General features: G+C 37.4%; 2 protein-coding genes across 2 annotated transcripts in view; one reads left to right on the top strand and one right to left on the bottom strand.

The window, feature by feature from the left end:
* The window catches only part of LOC119837835, a 28,394-nt gene extending 11,380 nt beyond the window's left edge, over window positions 1-17,014 (top strand). Inside the window, exons 17-39 of the mRNA XM_038363614.1 lie at window positions 353-498; window positions 870-1,214; window positions 1,764-1,857; window positions 2,360-2,505; window positions 3,548-3,658; window positions 3,985-4,129; window positions 4,313-4,365; window positions 4,699-4,785; window positions 6,161-6,284; window positions 7,360-7,554; window positions 8,052-8,177; window positions 8,629-8,790; window positions 9,668-9,836; window positions 10,816-10,977; window positions 11,277-11,458; window positions 11,825-11,989; window positions 12,307-12,434; window positions 13,175-13,353; window positions 14,082-14,179; window positions 14,517-14,643; window positions 15,075-15,258; window positions 15,631-15,873; window positions 16,618-17,014. Coding sequence (XP_038219542.1) covers window positions 353-498; window positions 870-1,214; window positions 1,764-1,857; window positions 2,360-2,505; window positions 3,548-3,658; window positions 3,985-4,129; window positions 4,313-4,365; window positions 4,699-4,785; window positions 6,161-6,284; window positions 7,360-7,554; window positions 8,052-8,177; window positions 8,629-8,790; window positions 9,668-9,836; window positions 10,816-10,977; window positions 11,277-11,458; window positions 11,825-11,989; window positions 12,307-12,434; window positions 13,175-13,353; window positions 14,082-14,179; window positions 14,517-14,643; window positions 15,075-15,258; window positions 15,631-15,873; window positions 16,618-16,846 — 3,600 coding nt within the window. The 3' untranslated portion in view covers window positions 16,847-17,014. The remainder of the gene's footprint in view (window positions 1-352; window positions 499-869; window positions 1,215-1,763; window positions 1,858-2,359; window positions 2,506-3,547; window positions 3,659-3,984; window positions 4,130-4,312; window positions 4,366-4,698; window positions 4,786-6,160; window positions 6,285-7,359; window positions 7,555-8,051; window positions 8,178-8,628; window positions 8,791-9,667; window positions 9,837-10,815; window positions 10,978-11,276; window positions 11,459-11,824; window positions 11,990-12,306; window positions 12,435-13,174; window positions 13,354-14,081; window positions 14,180-14,516; window positions 14,644-15,074; window positions 15,259-15,630; window positions 15,874-16,617) is intronic.
* A 1,391-nt stretch (window positions 17,015-18,405) lies between these two features.
* LOC119839470 (peroxisomal membrane protein 11C-like) overlaps window positions 18,406-18,790 on the bottom strand; it is a 3,426-nt gene continuing 3,041 nt past the window's right edge. The window contains exon 4 of the mRNA XM_038365741.1: window positions 18,406-18,661. Within this exon, the coding sequence (XP_038221669.1) occupies window positions 18,406-18,661 (256 nt within the window). The remainder of the gene's footprint in view (window positions 18,662-18,790) is intronic.

The following is an 18,790-nucleotide window of genomic DNA, read 5'->3' as shown; positions in this document are numbered from 1 at the left end:
AGATAAATTCCTTTATAAATGAGAAATATTTAAAGAATAGAAAAAAAAGTTTTTTTTTTACATTTTCCATGTTTTGTGGAAGGCTATGTAACATCATTGCGGCTAGTAGTATATTAAAGTGATAGTAGTATATTTAAAGGAAGCTTGTAGTAAATTTTCCTTTTCCTCTTAAAAGCCGGTAGTCATTTGCAAAGGCACTATCTCTCCGAATGTTTATGGGTATTGGTGGTCACTTATGACCATGACACGGACCAACAGCTAAGTTGCCCGCTATGACAAAAAAAAGAATCCGGGTTTTTTTTATAATATTATTATAGCATTTTAAATTGAAACCATCCTTTTCGGTTTTCAGCAAGCCGGAAGTTCGATGACATCAGACGATCTAGTGATACATAAGACGGCCGCCGCAGTGCTGACTGCACCATCCACTAACCCAGCGCATCTCACCTTGTGGAGACTCTTCTTTCATATTTATTTGCAAAGACCACCTACCAATAAGTAAGTGTGCATTAATTGATTTGAGGCAAACTGGGGGAAAAATATCTTAATTATAAAAAAAAATAAACGAAATTCAAATGAGACCCACATGAGAGGCAATAAATTAAAAAAAGAACAAACACAAATTTGACTGTGTTGTTTGTGTCTAACATTCGATTATTCGATTTATTAAAAAAAAAAAAAAAAATTATAGAAAGTTACAGGTTACCAGTTACCAGTTACAGAAATTTAATGCTAAAAATGAATTTTCCTCCTATTTTTTTTTTATTATTTTTGATCGGTATATTAACCGAAGACAAATTATCAAGTTATAAAATTGTAACATATTTAATTGGCGAGCAAGGAAGACAACATAATGAATTGTGTTTTAGCGTGGAAACCACACCACCAGTTGGACCTCTGTTCTTCAGCGGACTAGTCAAATCCCGAACTCTTGCGCAGCTGAAGAAGCGCCTGCAAGACGCAATATCGTATCATCACAACGAAATAGAAGCACTTAAGAACAAACAAAGCATCGATACGCCCGATACATCGATCAGAACAATCGAGAAGGCTCCCACTTCTGATATGTTCCCGCAATTATCGATTATCGATATGGTGGAAGAGTCGAGTGATGAATCGAATGATGAGGAGGGTGAAGTAAATAATGTTGAGGTGAATGAGATCACGGCTGATGATAATTCGGGATTACTGGCCTATCACGTTGGAGCAGAAAGGTATGTTTTCAATGATACATATTCTGATATAGCAAATATATTTTTTTAAATTATGTCTTTTTCCGTAAGTTTCCGAAATGTAATACTTTTCAGGGTTTACTCTTTTAGAGAGACACCATAATAAGTGTAATAATATAGGGTGTACTTTTTTCGATTCCTGGTTAGGAATCCTACTAATATTATAAATGCGAAAGTTTGTAGGAATGTGTGTATGTTTATTAAGGTTTCATGCAAAAACCACTGAACTGGTTGCAATGAAATTTGGTGCGTAGACAGCTGGACAATTTTAATAACATATAGGCAACTTTTTATCCCGATATTCCTACGGGATACAGACTTACGCGGGTGAAACCGCGGGGCGCAACTAGTATAAAATAAAAAAAGAAATCCGATTATGCTGTTTTAGTTTTCATCAAAATCGGCTCCTATATCGTTTTTCGATATTCATAATGGTTTTTTGGCTACCACGCCCAGTTGTATAATTCACCTTGTATATTTATAAATATTAATTTTTGAAAGCTGTGTGTATAAATTCATTATGATTTATAGGCTACTTCGAGAGTATTTCCGCTGGCTTGAAGAAGGTGAAAGAGTTCGAGCCTGGCCTCACCACGCTGATCTGTCAAGGTTCATACCTGAACAGGTAATTGAATTAAATGATTACAGTTCTGTAGTCGTTGTATAGTGTATACTTACAATTATCAAGTACTAGCTGCGCCCCACGGTTTCACCCGCGTAAGTCCGTACCCCGTAGGAATATCGGGAAAAAATATTGCCTATATGATATTCCAGTTGTCCAGCTGTCTACGTACCAAATTTCATTGCAATCGGTTCAGTAATTTTTGCGTGAAAGAGCAACAAACACACACACATCTTTACAAACTTTCGCATTTATAATATTAGTGGGATAGTAGGAAGTAGGATTTAGTTTAATACTTAATGTTTAAAATAAACTTTTATTTAGCCTACACTGATACGAACTTACGAAAAGCGAATAGCTTCGACCTCATATGAAATCATAGACCATTTATCAACAGAGGCTATATAACATGTACGATTTGTGTGAAACCACGGGGCTCAGCTAGTATGCGATAATGATATCAGACGAGATATATAGATACAAATTATTTCATATGAACAACCAGGCATTATCATCAGCGTGGTCAGCGTCAGTCCCTCAGTGTGCAGAGCAGAATCGAACCGCCGCCCCCCCTCCAGCCCGAGCTCCCACCACTCACCACGAGAGGGCGCTGCTCGCTATACGAGACATCAGCGATAGGACACACCACAGGTGATTGTTTCAAAAAATAAGAAAAAGTAACTTAATACCTTTTTTATATTTAAAGCGGCAACTGAGCTGATGGTTCGGCTGATGGTGAGCGATCACCACCGCCCATGAATATTTGCTGAAGTAGAGCCTCTGCGAATGCGCTGCCCGCTTTTATGGGGTAAGGGATAAGGAAAGAATTGACGATGGGAAAGAAGGATTGGATTGAGAAGGGTGAGACAAAGGAAACGGGCCTCCGGCTCCCCCACTCACCGTACGAAACACTACTATTTTACTGTGTACTGTTATTGTGGGGGTGTGGTACTTCCCGGGTGTGAGTTCGCTCAATTCGTGCCGAAGCGTGCTCGACTCCCACATTATAAATTTTCTTCTGTATGTTGTTATGTGTTGATTGCCTCTGAATACAAATTTTCATCGCATACATTAAGTAATAGAGACCAGAACAAGACCAAGAACATTGGGGTGGTTCGGAATTAATCACTAATATTATAAATGTGAAAGTTTGTTTGTTTGGATGTTGGTCCGTCAATCACGCCGAAACTACTGAACGGATTTTGATGAAATTTGGTATAAAGACAGGATATGAGCTTAACTTGGATGATGGGATATTTATCCCGATTAAATGCTCCCTTGGGATAAAGCAGGGATCTTGATATTCGGGCGGAGCTGGGACGAGCATCTAGCTATTAATATAATTCTGATTTAGAAATTAAAGACTTTATTTTAAATGCGATTTATTAATTATATTACTAACCCACGTTTCGATCACTTTACAGCGAGCGTGATCACGGGGAGACTGACAACACGTTCGAAACGTGGGGTTAATAATATAATGAATAAATCGCGTTTAAAATCCGTTTAAAAGTCTTTAATATCTAGATGTATAATATTCGCGTAAAATCAAACACAAGAAAATAATGTTCGATCGAACTTTATTTTTTTCTTATAAGTGTGGCTTAAAATACATTTACCCTAGTTACTCACCTCGGTGACATGATAGCTGATAATGTATTTACACTAAAACGACTTTCTATGAATATTTCAGAAGGAAAAAGCTGACAGTGAAATCACTGGTTGAAGATGTTAACTTCATGGATTCTCGCGCTGTGTTGAAATCGATCGATCTGCGATTGGGCGAAGTTGTCGATTTTGCAAGGTGCGTTTACATGTGTTTTACTCTTTTAATTATGTAGTATTTTTATTCATGTATCCATTAATGAAATAACAGAAGAATGTACATTTTATTAGCTGATGCCCGCAGCTTCGATCGCGCGGTCCTAATAAATTTTCACGATACAAACTTTCATCCCCTATTTTATCCTTTATTACTATTATTGTTATAATGTATCTTTGGCGGCCCGTAATACTTCGCTGATAAGCAATAAGGTCGCCTTGTGTTCTATATAAATCTCTATTTTATATATTAGTACCATTTTTTATTTGGTATGGTACATAGAATTGTTAAATAAATATTGTGTCCAGGGAATGGACGTCAGAGGTCTCACGTATTTCGCAACTGGATAGCAAGTTGTGGGAGCTGGTGGGCAAGTTGCGCGTGCGCAGGCCGCTGCCGCCAGTCAAGAAGTCGTGCCCGCAGAACTGTCGCCCCATCACCATACGGATTGCGGTTGGTACTCCGGCTCAAAGGACCAAATCTTTGAATTAATCTTAATTCTCATTGAACGTAACGTTTCTTTGTAAGCAGTTTATTTACTTGTTATATGTATAAATAAAAACAAAAACTGTCGCAAATTGTGTCAGTTATTTATTTGTAAAATAGTTTGTGATTTTTCCTTTTTTCCCTTTTCAGGAAGACGAGTGGTACATATCCACTGGTGTCGAACGTGAAATACAAGAGAATAGGTGCATATACTATACTTTTCAGCTTTTCATAGTAACTTTTTCGTAATACTAGATCCTATAGATAGTATAGTGTTCGAAATGAACACCTCATCATCATCATCATCATCATCAACAGCCTATATATGTTCCCAATGCTGGGACACAGGCCTATGAGGGTTTAGGCCATAATCCATAGGCCAAACTACCCAACGGATTTTGGTGGGGTTTTTTAATAGATAAAGTGATTAAAGAGGAAGGTTTATATGTATAATAAAATTTATTAAACAACTCCGAATTAAGGCGTGCGAAGCCGCGGGCCAAAAGCTAGTAAAATATAAATATTTTTTTGTATAGACGTGCGTCACGTGCGGGCGTGCGGCGCCTGTGCCGCGCGAGACCGCACTTCGCACGCACTGCGGCTGCGCTGCTCGCGTGCGCTGAGTGAGTGATCATATCATAACTTAAACTCAAAACATAGAAATAAATTTATACGGCAAAATTTAAATTTACCTGGGTTTTTGTATTTTTGAATCGTCTTAGTAAACCATTATGTTAATTAATCCTACTTCCTACTACCTTCCTACTTATCCTACTAATCCTACTAATATTATAAATGCGAAAGTTTGTAAGGATGTGAGTGTGTTTGTTACTATTTCACGCAAAAACTACAGAATCGATTGCAATGAAATTTGACACGTAGACAGCTGGACAACTGGTATAATACATAGGCAACTTTTTATCCTCGATATGCCTACGGGATACAGACTTACGCGGGTGAAACCGCGGGGCGCAACTAGTATTTCATAACTTAAACTCAAAACATAGAAATAAATTTATACGGCTAAGATAAATTTGCCTGGGTTTTTGTATTTTTGAATCGTCTTAGTAAACCATTATGTTAATTAATCCTACTTCTTACTACCTTCCTACTTATCCTACTAATCCTACTAATATTATAAATGCGAAAGTTTGTAAGGATGTGCTCTTTCACGCAAAAATCTACAGAACCGATTGCAATGAAATTTGACACGTAGACAGCTGGACAACTGGTATAATACATAGGCAACTTTTTAACCTCCATATGCTTACGGGATACAGACTTCGCAACTAGTATTTCATAATTTAAACTCAAAACATAGAAATTAATTTATACGGCTAAATTTAAATTTACCTGAGTTTTTGTATTTTTGAATCGTCTTAGTAAACCATTATGATAATTAATTTATCAAATGACAGAAAGGCGAAAAATTTAACAATAGGCTAGAATTGTTCTTAGTGCAGTAGAGTTACGACTTTTATCCTTTTTGGCGGTACTGTGGGACACGCTATTGTTGTACTCTTTTTTCTCTGCTATTATTATTTACTTTTGTTTTTAGTTGTTTATTTTATTATTATTTTTTTTGTGTGTTTGTGTTTCATGTCCACAAATAAATGTTTTTTCTTTCTTTCTTCTTTCTTTCTATCCTACTGCGTTTACTTAGTCTCGTTACGAGTTTCATGCTTAGTCTTTTTAACACGTTTTTATTAGCCTCACCTGTATGTAACCGACTCCTTTAGACTCGATTTTTATGAAACCTATCAAGCACACCTTTATCAAGAATTGGACAATTCGATAATTTCCCGATAAACCTAATCCTATGTAGGAGGTCTACCTTACTTTTGCTCTATATCAGGGCAAGTGAGAAAAATCAGTTAAATTAAAGCGTGTTTATTTTTTTTTTATCGTTTAATTTAAATCGTCATCACGTTACACAACTGGTAGAAGATTTTATATTTCCAATATAAATAAATCAGTTTTTGTGAACGTGTGACACAGGCAAACCCGGAACGCGGAAACGGCAGTGTGCGTGTGCGAGAGAGTCTGGCGATACTTGCCTCTCGTTCACGCGTGTTCGCACGCGAAGGAGCTGTTGACCAATCTTGTTACAGAACTTGCTGAGGTGAGAACTTCTGTTTGTTATAATTTCTTTAAATATAATCCTACTAATATTATAATTGCGAAAGTTTGTATAAATGTGTATGCGTTTGTTGTTCTTTCACGCAAAAATTACTGAACCAATTGCAAAGAAATTTGGTACGTAGACAGCTGGACGACTGGAATAACATATAGGAAACTTTTTATCCCGATATTCCTACGGGAAACGGACTTATGCGGGTGAAACCGCGTGGCGCAGCTAGTGTTCTTATAAAAGCAACACAGAATCACAGAAAATAACTTAGCCAGCATAGTGATTTGGAAACCAATTAACTTTTGACCACGGCTTCGCACGTGTAAAATTCAGAGTAGTTTAATAGATGCTATTATCTACCCTTATATTATAAAGCTGAAGAGTTTGTTTGTTTGTTTGTTTAAACACAATAATCTCGGGAACTAAGTTGGTCCGATTTGAATTTTTTTAGTGTTAGATAGCCCATTTATTGAAGAAGGCTATAGGGTAAATATATACCACTGGTGAAGCCGGGGTGGACCGCTAGTACACTATAAAGCTTCCTCTTGTATCACTCTTTTAAAAAAAACCCATAAAAGTCCGTTGTGTATATTTAAAGATCAAAGCATACTGTATGCCTACATACATAGCGACAGAAGCGGGTATTCTTAACAATTGTCAATAGTAACACATTATTATGGCATGATAATTTGTTATATATTATATATTTTGTGCTTTGGGAAGGGTCATATATTCATGTACCTAAAATTCGAACATCAACCTGTATCGTTGTGCAATGGCTTCCAACATCATAAATATGGAAAAGTATCTGCGCCCCCCCCCACCCACATAGGAATATCGGGATAAAAAGTTACCTATATGTTATTCCAGTTGTCCAGCTGTCTACGTACCAAATTTTGCAATTGCAATCGGTTCAGTAGTTTTTGCGTGAAAGCGTAGCAAACACACACACATCCTTTCAAACTTTCGCATTTAAAATATTGGCAGGAGTAGGATTTCCCAATGAATTGCTTTGTTGGTGAATTTTCAAATACGATCACATAGTTGAATCTAAAATGGCTTCCAGAAATGGATATGTCACGACAGCCGGCGTACAGTGGAATTGCTCTCCCGCTGGAGCCGCGGCGAGGCGAGCCAGCAGGCGCTGTGCGGGGCTCTGGTAGCGCCCAGCCGGCTGCCGCTGCACACCTGGGCCGAGGTGTACGTGGCCGTGTGTAGCACGAGACTGCCCTCGAACGCGATGTTTAGTTATTTGTCTAAAGTGAGTTTGGGTTTTGTACAATGGAAAATCGTTTTCATATGTTCTCGTCTTTTGATTGGACGGATAATTCAATGGCTTCTTTTGAAATGAGATAAAACCTAGTTATGTTGATTAAATTACAGTTTAAATGTCATTTCTCACAATATTTATTTCTCGCCGGCGGCTTCGCCCGCCTCCGTATTGTTAACCTTTTAAACCTCCCCTGGACTATTCAGAATACACCAAAACCATGATTGTAAAAATCAGACCAGCCATTCTCGAGTTTTAGCGAGACTAACGGACAGCAATTGATTTTTATATATAAGAAGATCATTGTATTAAGTATATTATTTTTTGACACTGTTTATAATATTTTCTTTTTTATTGCGATATACTGAGACTAGAATAATTTGAATATGTATTTCGTAAATTACTCAAATTATACTCTCAATAAATCAAAATAAAAAAGAGAATTTAAGAAGAGTGTTACCGTAACGTAACGTTAATAAATCTGTCAGTTTGACATGTCGCGCTGGTCACAAGCGGCGGACACGTCGCAGCGGACCCAAGTGCTGGAGGCGATGGCGGGCGCCGCGGAGAGGTGGGGGGCGAAGCCCGACCAACAACACCTCGTGCTTATTGAAGTGAGTATCTTTTATGAGGTAGGGATGTTTTATTCGTGATTTTATAGTAAATGCTTGTTTACACGATATAGATCTTTTTGTTGTAAAAATAATTTTTTATCAATACATATACTTCTTACCTTATTATACCTGTTATTTTTAAACAATATACACAAAATTGCCGCTTTAATTTCTAATAATTGTTAATGTTACTCTTTTAGTAAATGAATGAATTTATGTTTGTATTTTTTTATATATACATTTAATTTTAAGAGCCTGAGACAAGTGTGTATTAGATGTGATTCCTATGTGTATCTTAAACTAATAAAGATTTTATAATAAAATTTAATTTATCTTCTGAACAAACTTAACTTCAAACGTCAAATCTGTGTCTTCGCCCCTTAAAATAGACATATATTTATTCGGTCCCTATCCAAAAAGAGAACAATAATATATAGCTGGGTACGGGCAGTTGCTAGGCGTACAGTCGTCCGCGCTGGTGACGGCGCGCGAAGTGGGCGCGCACGTGTGCGGCGCGGCGCGGCGCGCGGCGCGCTGTACGCTGCCGCCCGCGTACTGCGCGCGCGCACCCGCCGCCGCGCGGGCCGCCGCGCGCGACCTCAGCTTCGATCAAGTGAGGACTGCTCCAATCTATACTTCCTTCCTACTAATATTATAAATGCGAAAGTTTGTAAGGATGTCTGTGTGTGTTTGTTGCTCTTTCACGCAAAAACTGCTGAACCGATTGTAATGATATTTGGTACGTAGACAGTTGAACAACTGGAATTACATATAGGCAACTTGGTATCTCGATATTCCTACGGGACACTGACTTACGCGCGTGAAACCGCGAGGCGCAGCTAGTCTTTAATATAATCTATGCCTAGACCTATACCAACCTATATCTAAGTATTAAATGACTACAATATAATCGAAAATGTAACATAAGTGAAAGTTAAGAAAATTTTCACTTATGTTTGTAAGCATGTATATCATGTAAGTGAATGTCTTGATGAGAATGAATATCTTAAAACTAACCTGAAAAAACCGAGTGTCTGTTTATGTTAAAATAATCGCTTTTTATTTAATACTAGCTGTTCGCCCCGGCTTCGCCCGTGGTACATATATAGTCTATGTTACTCGTGGATAATGTAGCTTTCGAATGGTGAAAGAATTTTTAAAATCGGTCCAGTAGTTTTTGAGCCTATTCATTACAACCAAACAAACAAAGTTTTCCTCTTTATAATATTAGTGTGGACATGTGGATGTATATACGGTAGTCATTAAATATACTTAAAACATTTCTTTGTTGTCTGTCTGTTTGACTGTTCGTTTGTTGCTATTTTCCGGAAAGGCTTCACCAATTTTCATAGCTAATACGGATTCTGTGTATGTCAGTTTGTTTAATGAGATTTTTTTATTTATCCATTCAATGATATATTTCGTTTGAACATTCAAAATCCTAAAAAAAAAAAAATTTATGTTCAAATCCGACTAAAACTTGTGCCTAGATCGGTCATCTCCTCCGCGAACTCGGCGTCATCTGGTGGGAAGCTAGGAAAACTTCGTCCAATAAAGAAATGTACCCCCACTACGCTACACATTTCGCCGATGTGCTGGCGGCCCTGCTGCACGCGTTCGTGGCCGCCGCTGTGGACATGAGCTATGCGCCCGAGAGAGGTATTTGATAGACTAGTTTATACCTGTGGTGACGTTTGTCAAAATTCTTTATTGTGCACCAAAACATAGAAATAAGTACTAAAAGTAATAATGAGACAAACTGACACCAGGCGGTCTTATCACTAAAGCAGCGATCAATTCGCAACAATCCAGTGTAGAGTAGTGCATCCTACTAATATTATAAATGCGAAACTTTGTGTGTGTGTTTGTTGCTCTTTCACGCAAAAACTACTGAACCGATTGCAATGAAATTTGGTACGTAGACAGCTGGACAACTGGAATAACATATAGGCCTTTTATCCCGATATTCCTACGGGATGCGGACTAACGCGTGAACGGTGAAACCGCGGGGCGCAGCTAGTATTAAATAAATACAGAGCAAATTTTTCTCCATCACATGTGAGAATTCTAATTTTAATTACAAACAAAAAGTAGCTTTCCTTCGTTCAGCTGTGTTGCAGGCTCTTCTTCACCCTACCAAATCCATTCCTTTATTCCCGTCACCAATCCTGTCTATATCCACTTCTCTTTAAAAGTTGGCAACCCATTTGCTTTACCTATGCAAATTTCCATGAGGCGTGCTCCCAGCCCCATAATTAGCTCTTAAAAAAAACAAATATTTACGCTTCATTAAAACTTTTGTAAAGTTAAGCGAAAATTGTAAAAGTGCGATTATATAAGCGTAGGGTAATTTGAATCCTTCAACTGTATTTTTGTCGCACACAATATTTGGTAATACAACACATATATTTTTGGACGGATGCAAAGCGGAAGGGTCATAAGAAATCTATATAAATAAATATAAGACTTTGTTTGTTTGAACGCGGCTCATGTTATGGACTAATAACTACTGAATCGATTTCAAAAAGCCTCTGTTGGATGTGTCCCTGAGTTAGAGGCTATATATGTAAAAAGGGTGAAGCCGGAGTGGACCACTATTATATAGTCCATCTAGTAGTAATCTCTAATATCATTCCAGTAACTCTATACGCATGGTCGGCAATGCTCGAATCGTGGTCTCCATGGATCTTGCCGCAATCCCTGCCGCCCCTGCTGCCCTCGACGTTTGACGACGAGATGTACACCACCATGCTGCAGCGGTTCGTGGCCTGCATTCAGCAGGTCATGGAGGACTATCCAGGTGAGTTTGGAAACGACTGGGCGGTGGAAATAATGGAATTCAAATTGGGTTTAGTGTATGGACACAAAATAAGAATACATAACAGTTTTAAAGGACATATGTATTTTTAAATTAAAATTAAATAAACAAGCTTTAACCCCATTTTGAGATCTTTCTCTAACCTTCCTTCGATGCATTTTCGCACAGCAATAATCCTTTTTTTCCATTTCCTCTCCATTTATTACAATTTACAAAATTATACACTCATATTTGCGCTAAAATGCCTTCATTGAAATAATTTTTACATTTCCCCACTCCAGGAAGTGCGGAGCCATTGCTCTGCGAAGTATGGCGGTGGTCGATAGAGACGCACGCAGCGGTGAGCGGCGTTGCCAGTCCGCAGGAGGCGCGGGTGCAGCTGTCGGCGCTGCTGTGCGCTCTGTCTCGCTTGCACTGGCGCTGCCAGTGGTACAGCGCGCACTGTCTGCCGCTCGCCGTGCAGGTACTTATTGAGGCGAAAAAGACGCGCGTATCAGTGAGCGACGTTGCCAGTCCGCAAGAGGCGAGGGTGCAGCTGTCGGTTTTCAGCTTTTCTATAATTAAAAATAAAAAAAATATGGAAATTACATACATTTCACTGTAATACAATTAAAATGTACTTTATTCTGTCTAGCTCATTTTCTCTTAATCCTTCTTTGATAACTTTTCTCCCATATTTCTAAAATACAACGTCAAATCTTGATCAATGTTACGCTTAAAAAGAAAATTATCTTTTAACATTAAAGTTTAAAACATATTATAGCCACGTTTTTTATTCTATCGATATTTTTTTTATACTGAACTAAAGTGTATATTTATAAATTTCCAGATAAGCAATTCATCAGACAGAGAGATAACGTCGTGGTGTAGTGTAACATTGAACCACACGCTCACTGACACCTGGCTGCATGGCGTGTTGGACCAACACTTGGCGCCAACGTTGGCCAATCTCTTTGCGCTGTTCACATCCAGCAATATGCAGTTTTCGCAAGAGGTAGGTTATATGTACATGAAACAATCCAGTTATATATAATTTTCTTATACTTTAACTAGGTATTTTCCGCGACTTCGCCCACCTCTAGTAAAGTATCTTAAGCATTATAACATAGCCATTCATCAATCGACTGTCATAATTTTGTTGCATTAGAACGATAAATCTTGTATATGATGGTATGTAGAAAACTCTTTCACGAAATTTCTAAAAATATTCCCAACAAATGCAATAAACTTCAATTATGTTCAAAGAACTTTAAACCTTATACCAAATCAGGAGAGATTTTGGTTTAATAATACAACCTCCCTGGTTTCTAGTGCCTATCCCAAGCGTGTGGGTTGCCATGGTGGAGGTTACCTCTCAGCGGGCTAGAACAGCTGCTGGACCAGTATTTTCAGCAGCATCACAACCCCGCCATGCCGTACCATGAGTTGCCGCACTTCTGGTATGTAACTTTGGCGGAGTTTATATTTGCCTGTTCCGAAAACGTAGGAAATGTTATAATTAGAAAACAATTATGAATAGGGAGGGCATCTTGGAAACAAGTGGTGATATAATGATTTTTTTTTAGTATTAAATACTAGCTGCAACTCTCGTTTTCACCCGCGTAAGTCAGTATCCCGTAGAAATATTGGGATAAAAAGCCTATATGCTATTCCAGTTGTCCAGCTGTCTACGTACCAAATTTCATTGCAATCGGTTCAGTAGTTTTTGCGTGAAAGAGTAACAAACACACACACATGCTTACTAACTTTCGCATTTATAATTTTAGCAGGAATAGGATTAGAAGTGACTTAGGAATTGACGCAACTATAATAATTTTTGTTCAATATTAATGAAAGAGTTTTGTGTTAGAAAATTACTGTTTACTAAATAATTGCATGACCGCCAATGTGTTGTGTTGATTTCGGTTGTTACGATTATTATATTTAAATGTTTTGTTGAACACGTAAGCACAAGGATACGAAAAAATGTGTACGTTAGATGATTCTGTTAATGATATACGTTAAGATAGTTTAATCTCAAAGTACAGCGGGGTTACCGTGATGACTTAAAGCTATACTAATCTCAGCGTGTGAAAGTGACGGCAATAGGCGACCTATATCACTTCGTCCTCTTCACACATTAGAATTAGTATTTCATCATGACGTCATGGTTACCTCGAATACGACTTCCAATATCCAGCATAGTACTATCGGCGACGCAACTCCGCGTGCGGACCGCGGTGGCGCAGCGTAGGGGCGCGTCACACGCGGCGCGCTGCAGCGGCGTGTCGAGCGCGCTGCGGGCGGGTGTGGCGCCGCCCTTGCACGCGCACCTGCGCGCGTACGTCGCGCACTTGCTGGCAGTTATCGCGGAGTTAGGTAACTATACTAGTTGAGAAATTTTGAAAGAGTGGAAAAAAATCTATCACGAGGCGGGTTTTGCTATGGTTAGGCAAAAAGCGCGGGTTCGTATCCCGCCTCGTGATCGATTTTTTTTCTATTCTTTTAAAATTTCTCATTTATGAAGTATGTCAATGCTATAAAACTATAAATTAAATTTAACTATACTAGTTGTGAATCCTGGTTTCGCTCTGCACTTGATTGGAAATGCTTGTCCTATTGTTTGTTATGGTGACGCCACAATAAATTTTTAAAATAAAATATCTTATGTCCTAACTAGTGATATTATTGTAGAAATGTGTTTTTTATTTGTCTTTTTTCTCACGTCGTAACAGTGCGACTTTTGTGTGATTTAGTTGTCTTCTTTATCTCGGTGAAACATCCCATTTCCATGATTATATGCTTTGGTCAGGCGGGTGAAGCTGCAAGAAACAGCCTAAAGGCCTTTATGAATTTTCACAAAAATGCAAATTTTAACCGAACACTTGCACTTCTGTAAACTAGCACATGGTTGAAAGTCAGCGCTTCGATCCCCAAAGTGGCATATTATATAGTTGCTCTCTACAACACTATACCGCCATCTTATAATCTCTTTATTTAGTGTCTATCGATATTATATTCGATTTTACAACGTAAAGCAAAAGTCTATAGTATAAAGATGTACTTACAATAAAGAATTTTGAATTAATTTGATTTGATTGGTATAGTTCCTCACATAGAGAAGGAAGAAGGACAGTTGGAAGATATCTTAAGTCGAACTGTTGTCGTATTGTGTATGGAGCCCGCCGCCAAGATTGTCCTTCCTGTGAGTATTTTAGTTTGAATTGCTCAATAAAATACATTACATTTAAGGGAAAGCAGGATCTATATAAGACCAAATGTTTTTGCTTTGTCCATTAAAGAAACGAGTGGATAGAATACAATCGTGTGTATAGTAAATATAAAAATAGTTTAAAATAGCAATGAACATCTATTTGAAAACCTTGAGATCCATCATTTTTTATTTTAATTAATTCTGAATTACCTGTAATATTGGTAAATATAAATTTTTCCATACCTAACTGCAAACCAAAGAAATTGAAACAGGAGACAATACAAGGCCTAATCACTAACTAGTAAAATAAAATCCTGTACATCATCAGGTATACCTGGAGTGGATGACGTCATCAGCAGTGCTAAAACCGAGTCTCAGCGCAGTGGCCACCCTCACCGCGCTGGACTACTTTTTGCCGCTGGCTGATCGACTGGCTAAGGCGCATCTCGAAACTAGTAAGAATTATTTTACCTCTTAGGGTTCCATTTCTAAACCATACAACTTAAACCGCGGGCCATACTTACCGTATTATAACTTAAGCTTTCGCTATCCATCGGGGTCCATCTGCCCCAGGGCGCCAAGTGTGTGTGTATTTTATTAATTTGACATTACGACTCAACTGACAGACCACCACAATACAATTATCATTGTAAGAAATTATTTTTCTGTAAAAATTAAATGGTGATCCACATACATTGACCATTTTTTTTAGTGCAGTTATTCTTCAGGTTAGTCATACGGAATCTTTTGTGTCACGACTCACACTTGACCGATTTTATTTAATATTTTTTTTGTGATATTACAAGACTTTCCAGAATTAAGCTAAGGTAATTTTTTATGTTTTACTTTATAATTTACTGTATAAACCATATATTTTTGTTTTCAGACACTACAGGTTGGTCGGAGCTAGAAGCACGTTGGTCGTCCAGTGCGTGGTGGGAGGCGAGTGTTTGCATAAAACGCGGCGGTTTGCACGCCGCGTACGGCCTGCTGCGGGCGACACGCGGCAGGCACACGCCCGAGCGGTTGCTCGACGCTATGGTGGCATTGAATAATGTGGAGGTTCACTTGTGAGTATAAGGACTGTGGCAAAAGTGTTTATGAATATATATTAAATCGCGGCGGTTTGCACGCCGCGTACAGTCTGCTGCGGGCGACACGCGGCGGGCACACGCCCAAACGATCATAGACAATGTGGCGGTTAACTTGTTAGGAAACAGTATTTATTCAAAAAAATAGCGTTAAGTAATTCATAAATTTTCATACTATAACAATGTTTACTAATACATATTATAAAGAGGAAAGATTTGTATGTGATTATGTTTAATAATATTTTTACATATAAACTACAGAACCGACAACAATGTTTCAGAGAAATATCTCTCGTCCTTAAGACGCAATCGGTTAATTAAAATGATTAAACTTACATTCATTGTATATAGTGCTGAAAACGAAGAAATCGTCGCGCTATGGATCTGCGTCGCGTGTCGCTTGGCTTTACACGAGAAAGCGGGAGGCAGTGAAAAGGGAGAGCCTAAAGAGAGTGGGGCAGAAGGGAGTAGTGGAGAGGAGAAGGAGTATGGAGGAGTTGCGAGGGAGGTTATCAACAAGTGGGCCGCTGACGCGAAGCGGTCGTTGCTACAAGTGGTAGCATTACAGGCCGCAACTCCTGCGCCTACGCACAGGTGATGTTTTTAATATAATATATTTATTTGTATTAAAAACAGTTTCTTTTTCATAGCACACTATGTAATCTATGTGTATACACTGTGATCCGTAGATTATTTTTTTAATTTTCTATAAAAAAGGTTCTTACAATTTTACAATAAGTAAATAAGTACACTGTAATCTATGAATTACAGTGTACTTACTTTGTAAAAATTTTTTGAATGTCTTAAAATTGTAAGGACCTTTTTTATAGAAAATTTTAAGATGTATAACTTTGGTCTGAGGTACTTTGTCGATAAAACTTACTGTTCTCGGGAAAAATCCAAAAACTTAAAATTTTTACCATTGTCCCCGATTTATCAGCACACATGGGATCAATGGCGACTTTTGACATATTATTTGTATACCATTACATAAGCTAAGCTCTCTACAAAAATTTGACTCTGTAGGTATTAAACTATCTGATTAGAGCATTTATGTTAAAACTAAACGCTCGTTCCGGCTTCGCCCAGATATCAAGGTGCCTGTTTTATCTCAAAGGAACTTTAATTGGAATAAAAAGTGTCTTATCGCCCAAGTCAGCTCACACCCATACAGACATGTATACGAAAAATCATCAAAACCCGTTTAGTAGTTTTAGCGTGATTGACGGACAAACATCCAAACGAACAAACTTTCATATTTACAATATAAGTGTGATTGTCCCGAACTATATGGGAATATATACCAAATTTGTTATGACATAAATCTATTTTTTTCAGGCATCGTGCTCTCTGCCGTTTCGCACAATGCATACTGTCTCCCTCTGAGAGTGTACTGCGTAGTTTCGAGACATCTGTTACCGCGGTGTTGGGTTCGACTCCTGGTGACGTCATGGCGTGGGTTAAAACACCAGACTTAAAGAAATTACTGCGATTAGCTAATAAATTATATCCAGGGAAGGAAGTTTATTTCAAAGAAGAATCGGAAATGGCTGATAAATATAATTAAATTGTTTAATTTTCTATGAATTGAACTTACTGTAATATTGTATCGAATTTAGAACTAGTTTTTGTTAATTTTTAGCGTATTATGTTTTATGATTCTCATTGCAAAACGCATATTCTATCTTTCTGTTAAATTTTATATTATGTTGACTGATTTTTTTATATTTAAGAGATTGGCTTTAAAATAAATAAATTTATTTTGGATCTCAGTGTTTTATTTAACATGATATTTATGACTAGAAATACATACATAATAACTAGCTGAGCCGGCAAACTCTGTTCTGCCTTACTCTTATACTCTTATAATTTAGGGGGATGAAAAATAAATGTTGGCCGATTCTCATAGATACCGGATAAGCACAAAAAATTTCATCAAAATCGGTCAAGCCGTTTCGGAGGAGTATGGCAACGAAAACTGTGACATTTAGTGAATTTTATATATTAGATAATTTATTATGAATAGAGGATGAAAATAAAACTCTGAATAGATCTCGAGATGGAGACATTAAAAATATATTATATATTTGGTTGTCTAATTGGGATTCAAACCCGCACTTTAGCCTAGGAATGCATAGGAATAAATAAAATGATTATAGATATAGGGAAAAAGATAAATTGAAATATAGATATCTAGTATTACAGTCATACAACATTCGATGTTATCTTAAATCTTTAAATATCTAACTGAATTTACCTTAGATTAGATAAAAACGATATTACATAAATTCAAGATCCACTCTGCACTTCGGATATCATTCTCCTTTTTTGATGATCTAAAGTCTAAACTTTAGACGTTAAAGTATTCTCTAAATGTATGGAACCTGATTTATTATAAATCCATAATACATGCAATAACTCAACGTAACTTTTAATCCTTTATTAAATATATAGTAATATTATAAAGCTGAAGAGTATTTTGTTTGAATGCTTTAATTTCAGGAACTGCTGGACCGATTACAATAATTCTGTCATCATTGGATAGGTACGTGATCCTTAAGTGCTATAGCATAACATATATATAACACAACATTGGTAAAAATATCGATTTTAGAAATATCAACAAGTATAGTTTTTTGTACTTTACTTATAAGATAAGAACTGCGTTACTTAAATTTAGTTATATAACAACTTAGCAAACTACAATAAGTAATAAATATAAAACATTGTGCGAGATAGCTACCTAATATTATTAATACGATAATGTGGTTTTGTTTGTCCTTTCACGTTGCATCGCAGCGGTTGAATTATTAGTAAACATTTCTACCAAACAGGCATTCCTTTGTATACGCAATCGATTCCGCGGGTATATTTGCGCATTTATGTGCATTACACGTATCACATGTATCATCATTCAATGACCATGTATGTTTACCAATAATAACCATATTTAGATTTTCTATATGGATATTTTACATAAAGTCTTCAATGTAATTCTGTATCTACGTCTGAAAACGAGCGAGCATAGAGCATTTGTCAGCTCACATATTGCGACGCACTTTAAACTTGTGTTTAACTCAAGTGACGCCGAGATAAGCAGTACTAAAACATAATATATAAATAATTTTACCGGGGGAGCAAACGCTTCCCATTATAATGTATTACAAATGCCATAACCCCAGAGGCTGTAGCCACCGCTGCAGCATGAGATGTCTTCATGGTGCTTCCCCACAACCATCCTTTCGGCAGCCAGTTCACTATGTGGATAATGTCGAGCGCAAACTTGGTGCTGGTGAGAGTGGCTTGCGTGAAGCGCGTTGGGGCACATTTTGTTCGGTTCTTCTTAAGATTTTGCGCCGCTATATGCAGAGTGCGGATTGATCTGGCAATTTAATAAAATATTTATAGATTGTTGATATTGAGTAACTATGTGTATCATATACTTAGTCTGGCCATAAATACTGTTACACTTAATTATAAAAAAATATTACATTTGAATTTCGAATCTGTC

This window comes from Zerene cesonia, chromosome 3, assembly GCF_012273895.1.
Source record: "Zerene cesonia ecotype Mississippi chromosome 3, Zerene_cesonia_1.1, whole genome shotgun sequence".
Lineage (NCBI taxonomy): Eukaryota > Metazoa > Arthropoda > Insecta > Lepidoptera > Pieridae > Zerene > Zerene cesonia.
The sequence above is the reverse complement of the archived record's forward strand: the minus strand, read 5'-3'. Positions and strand labels throughout refer to the sequence as shown.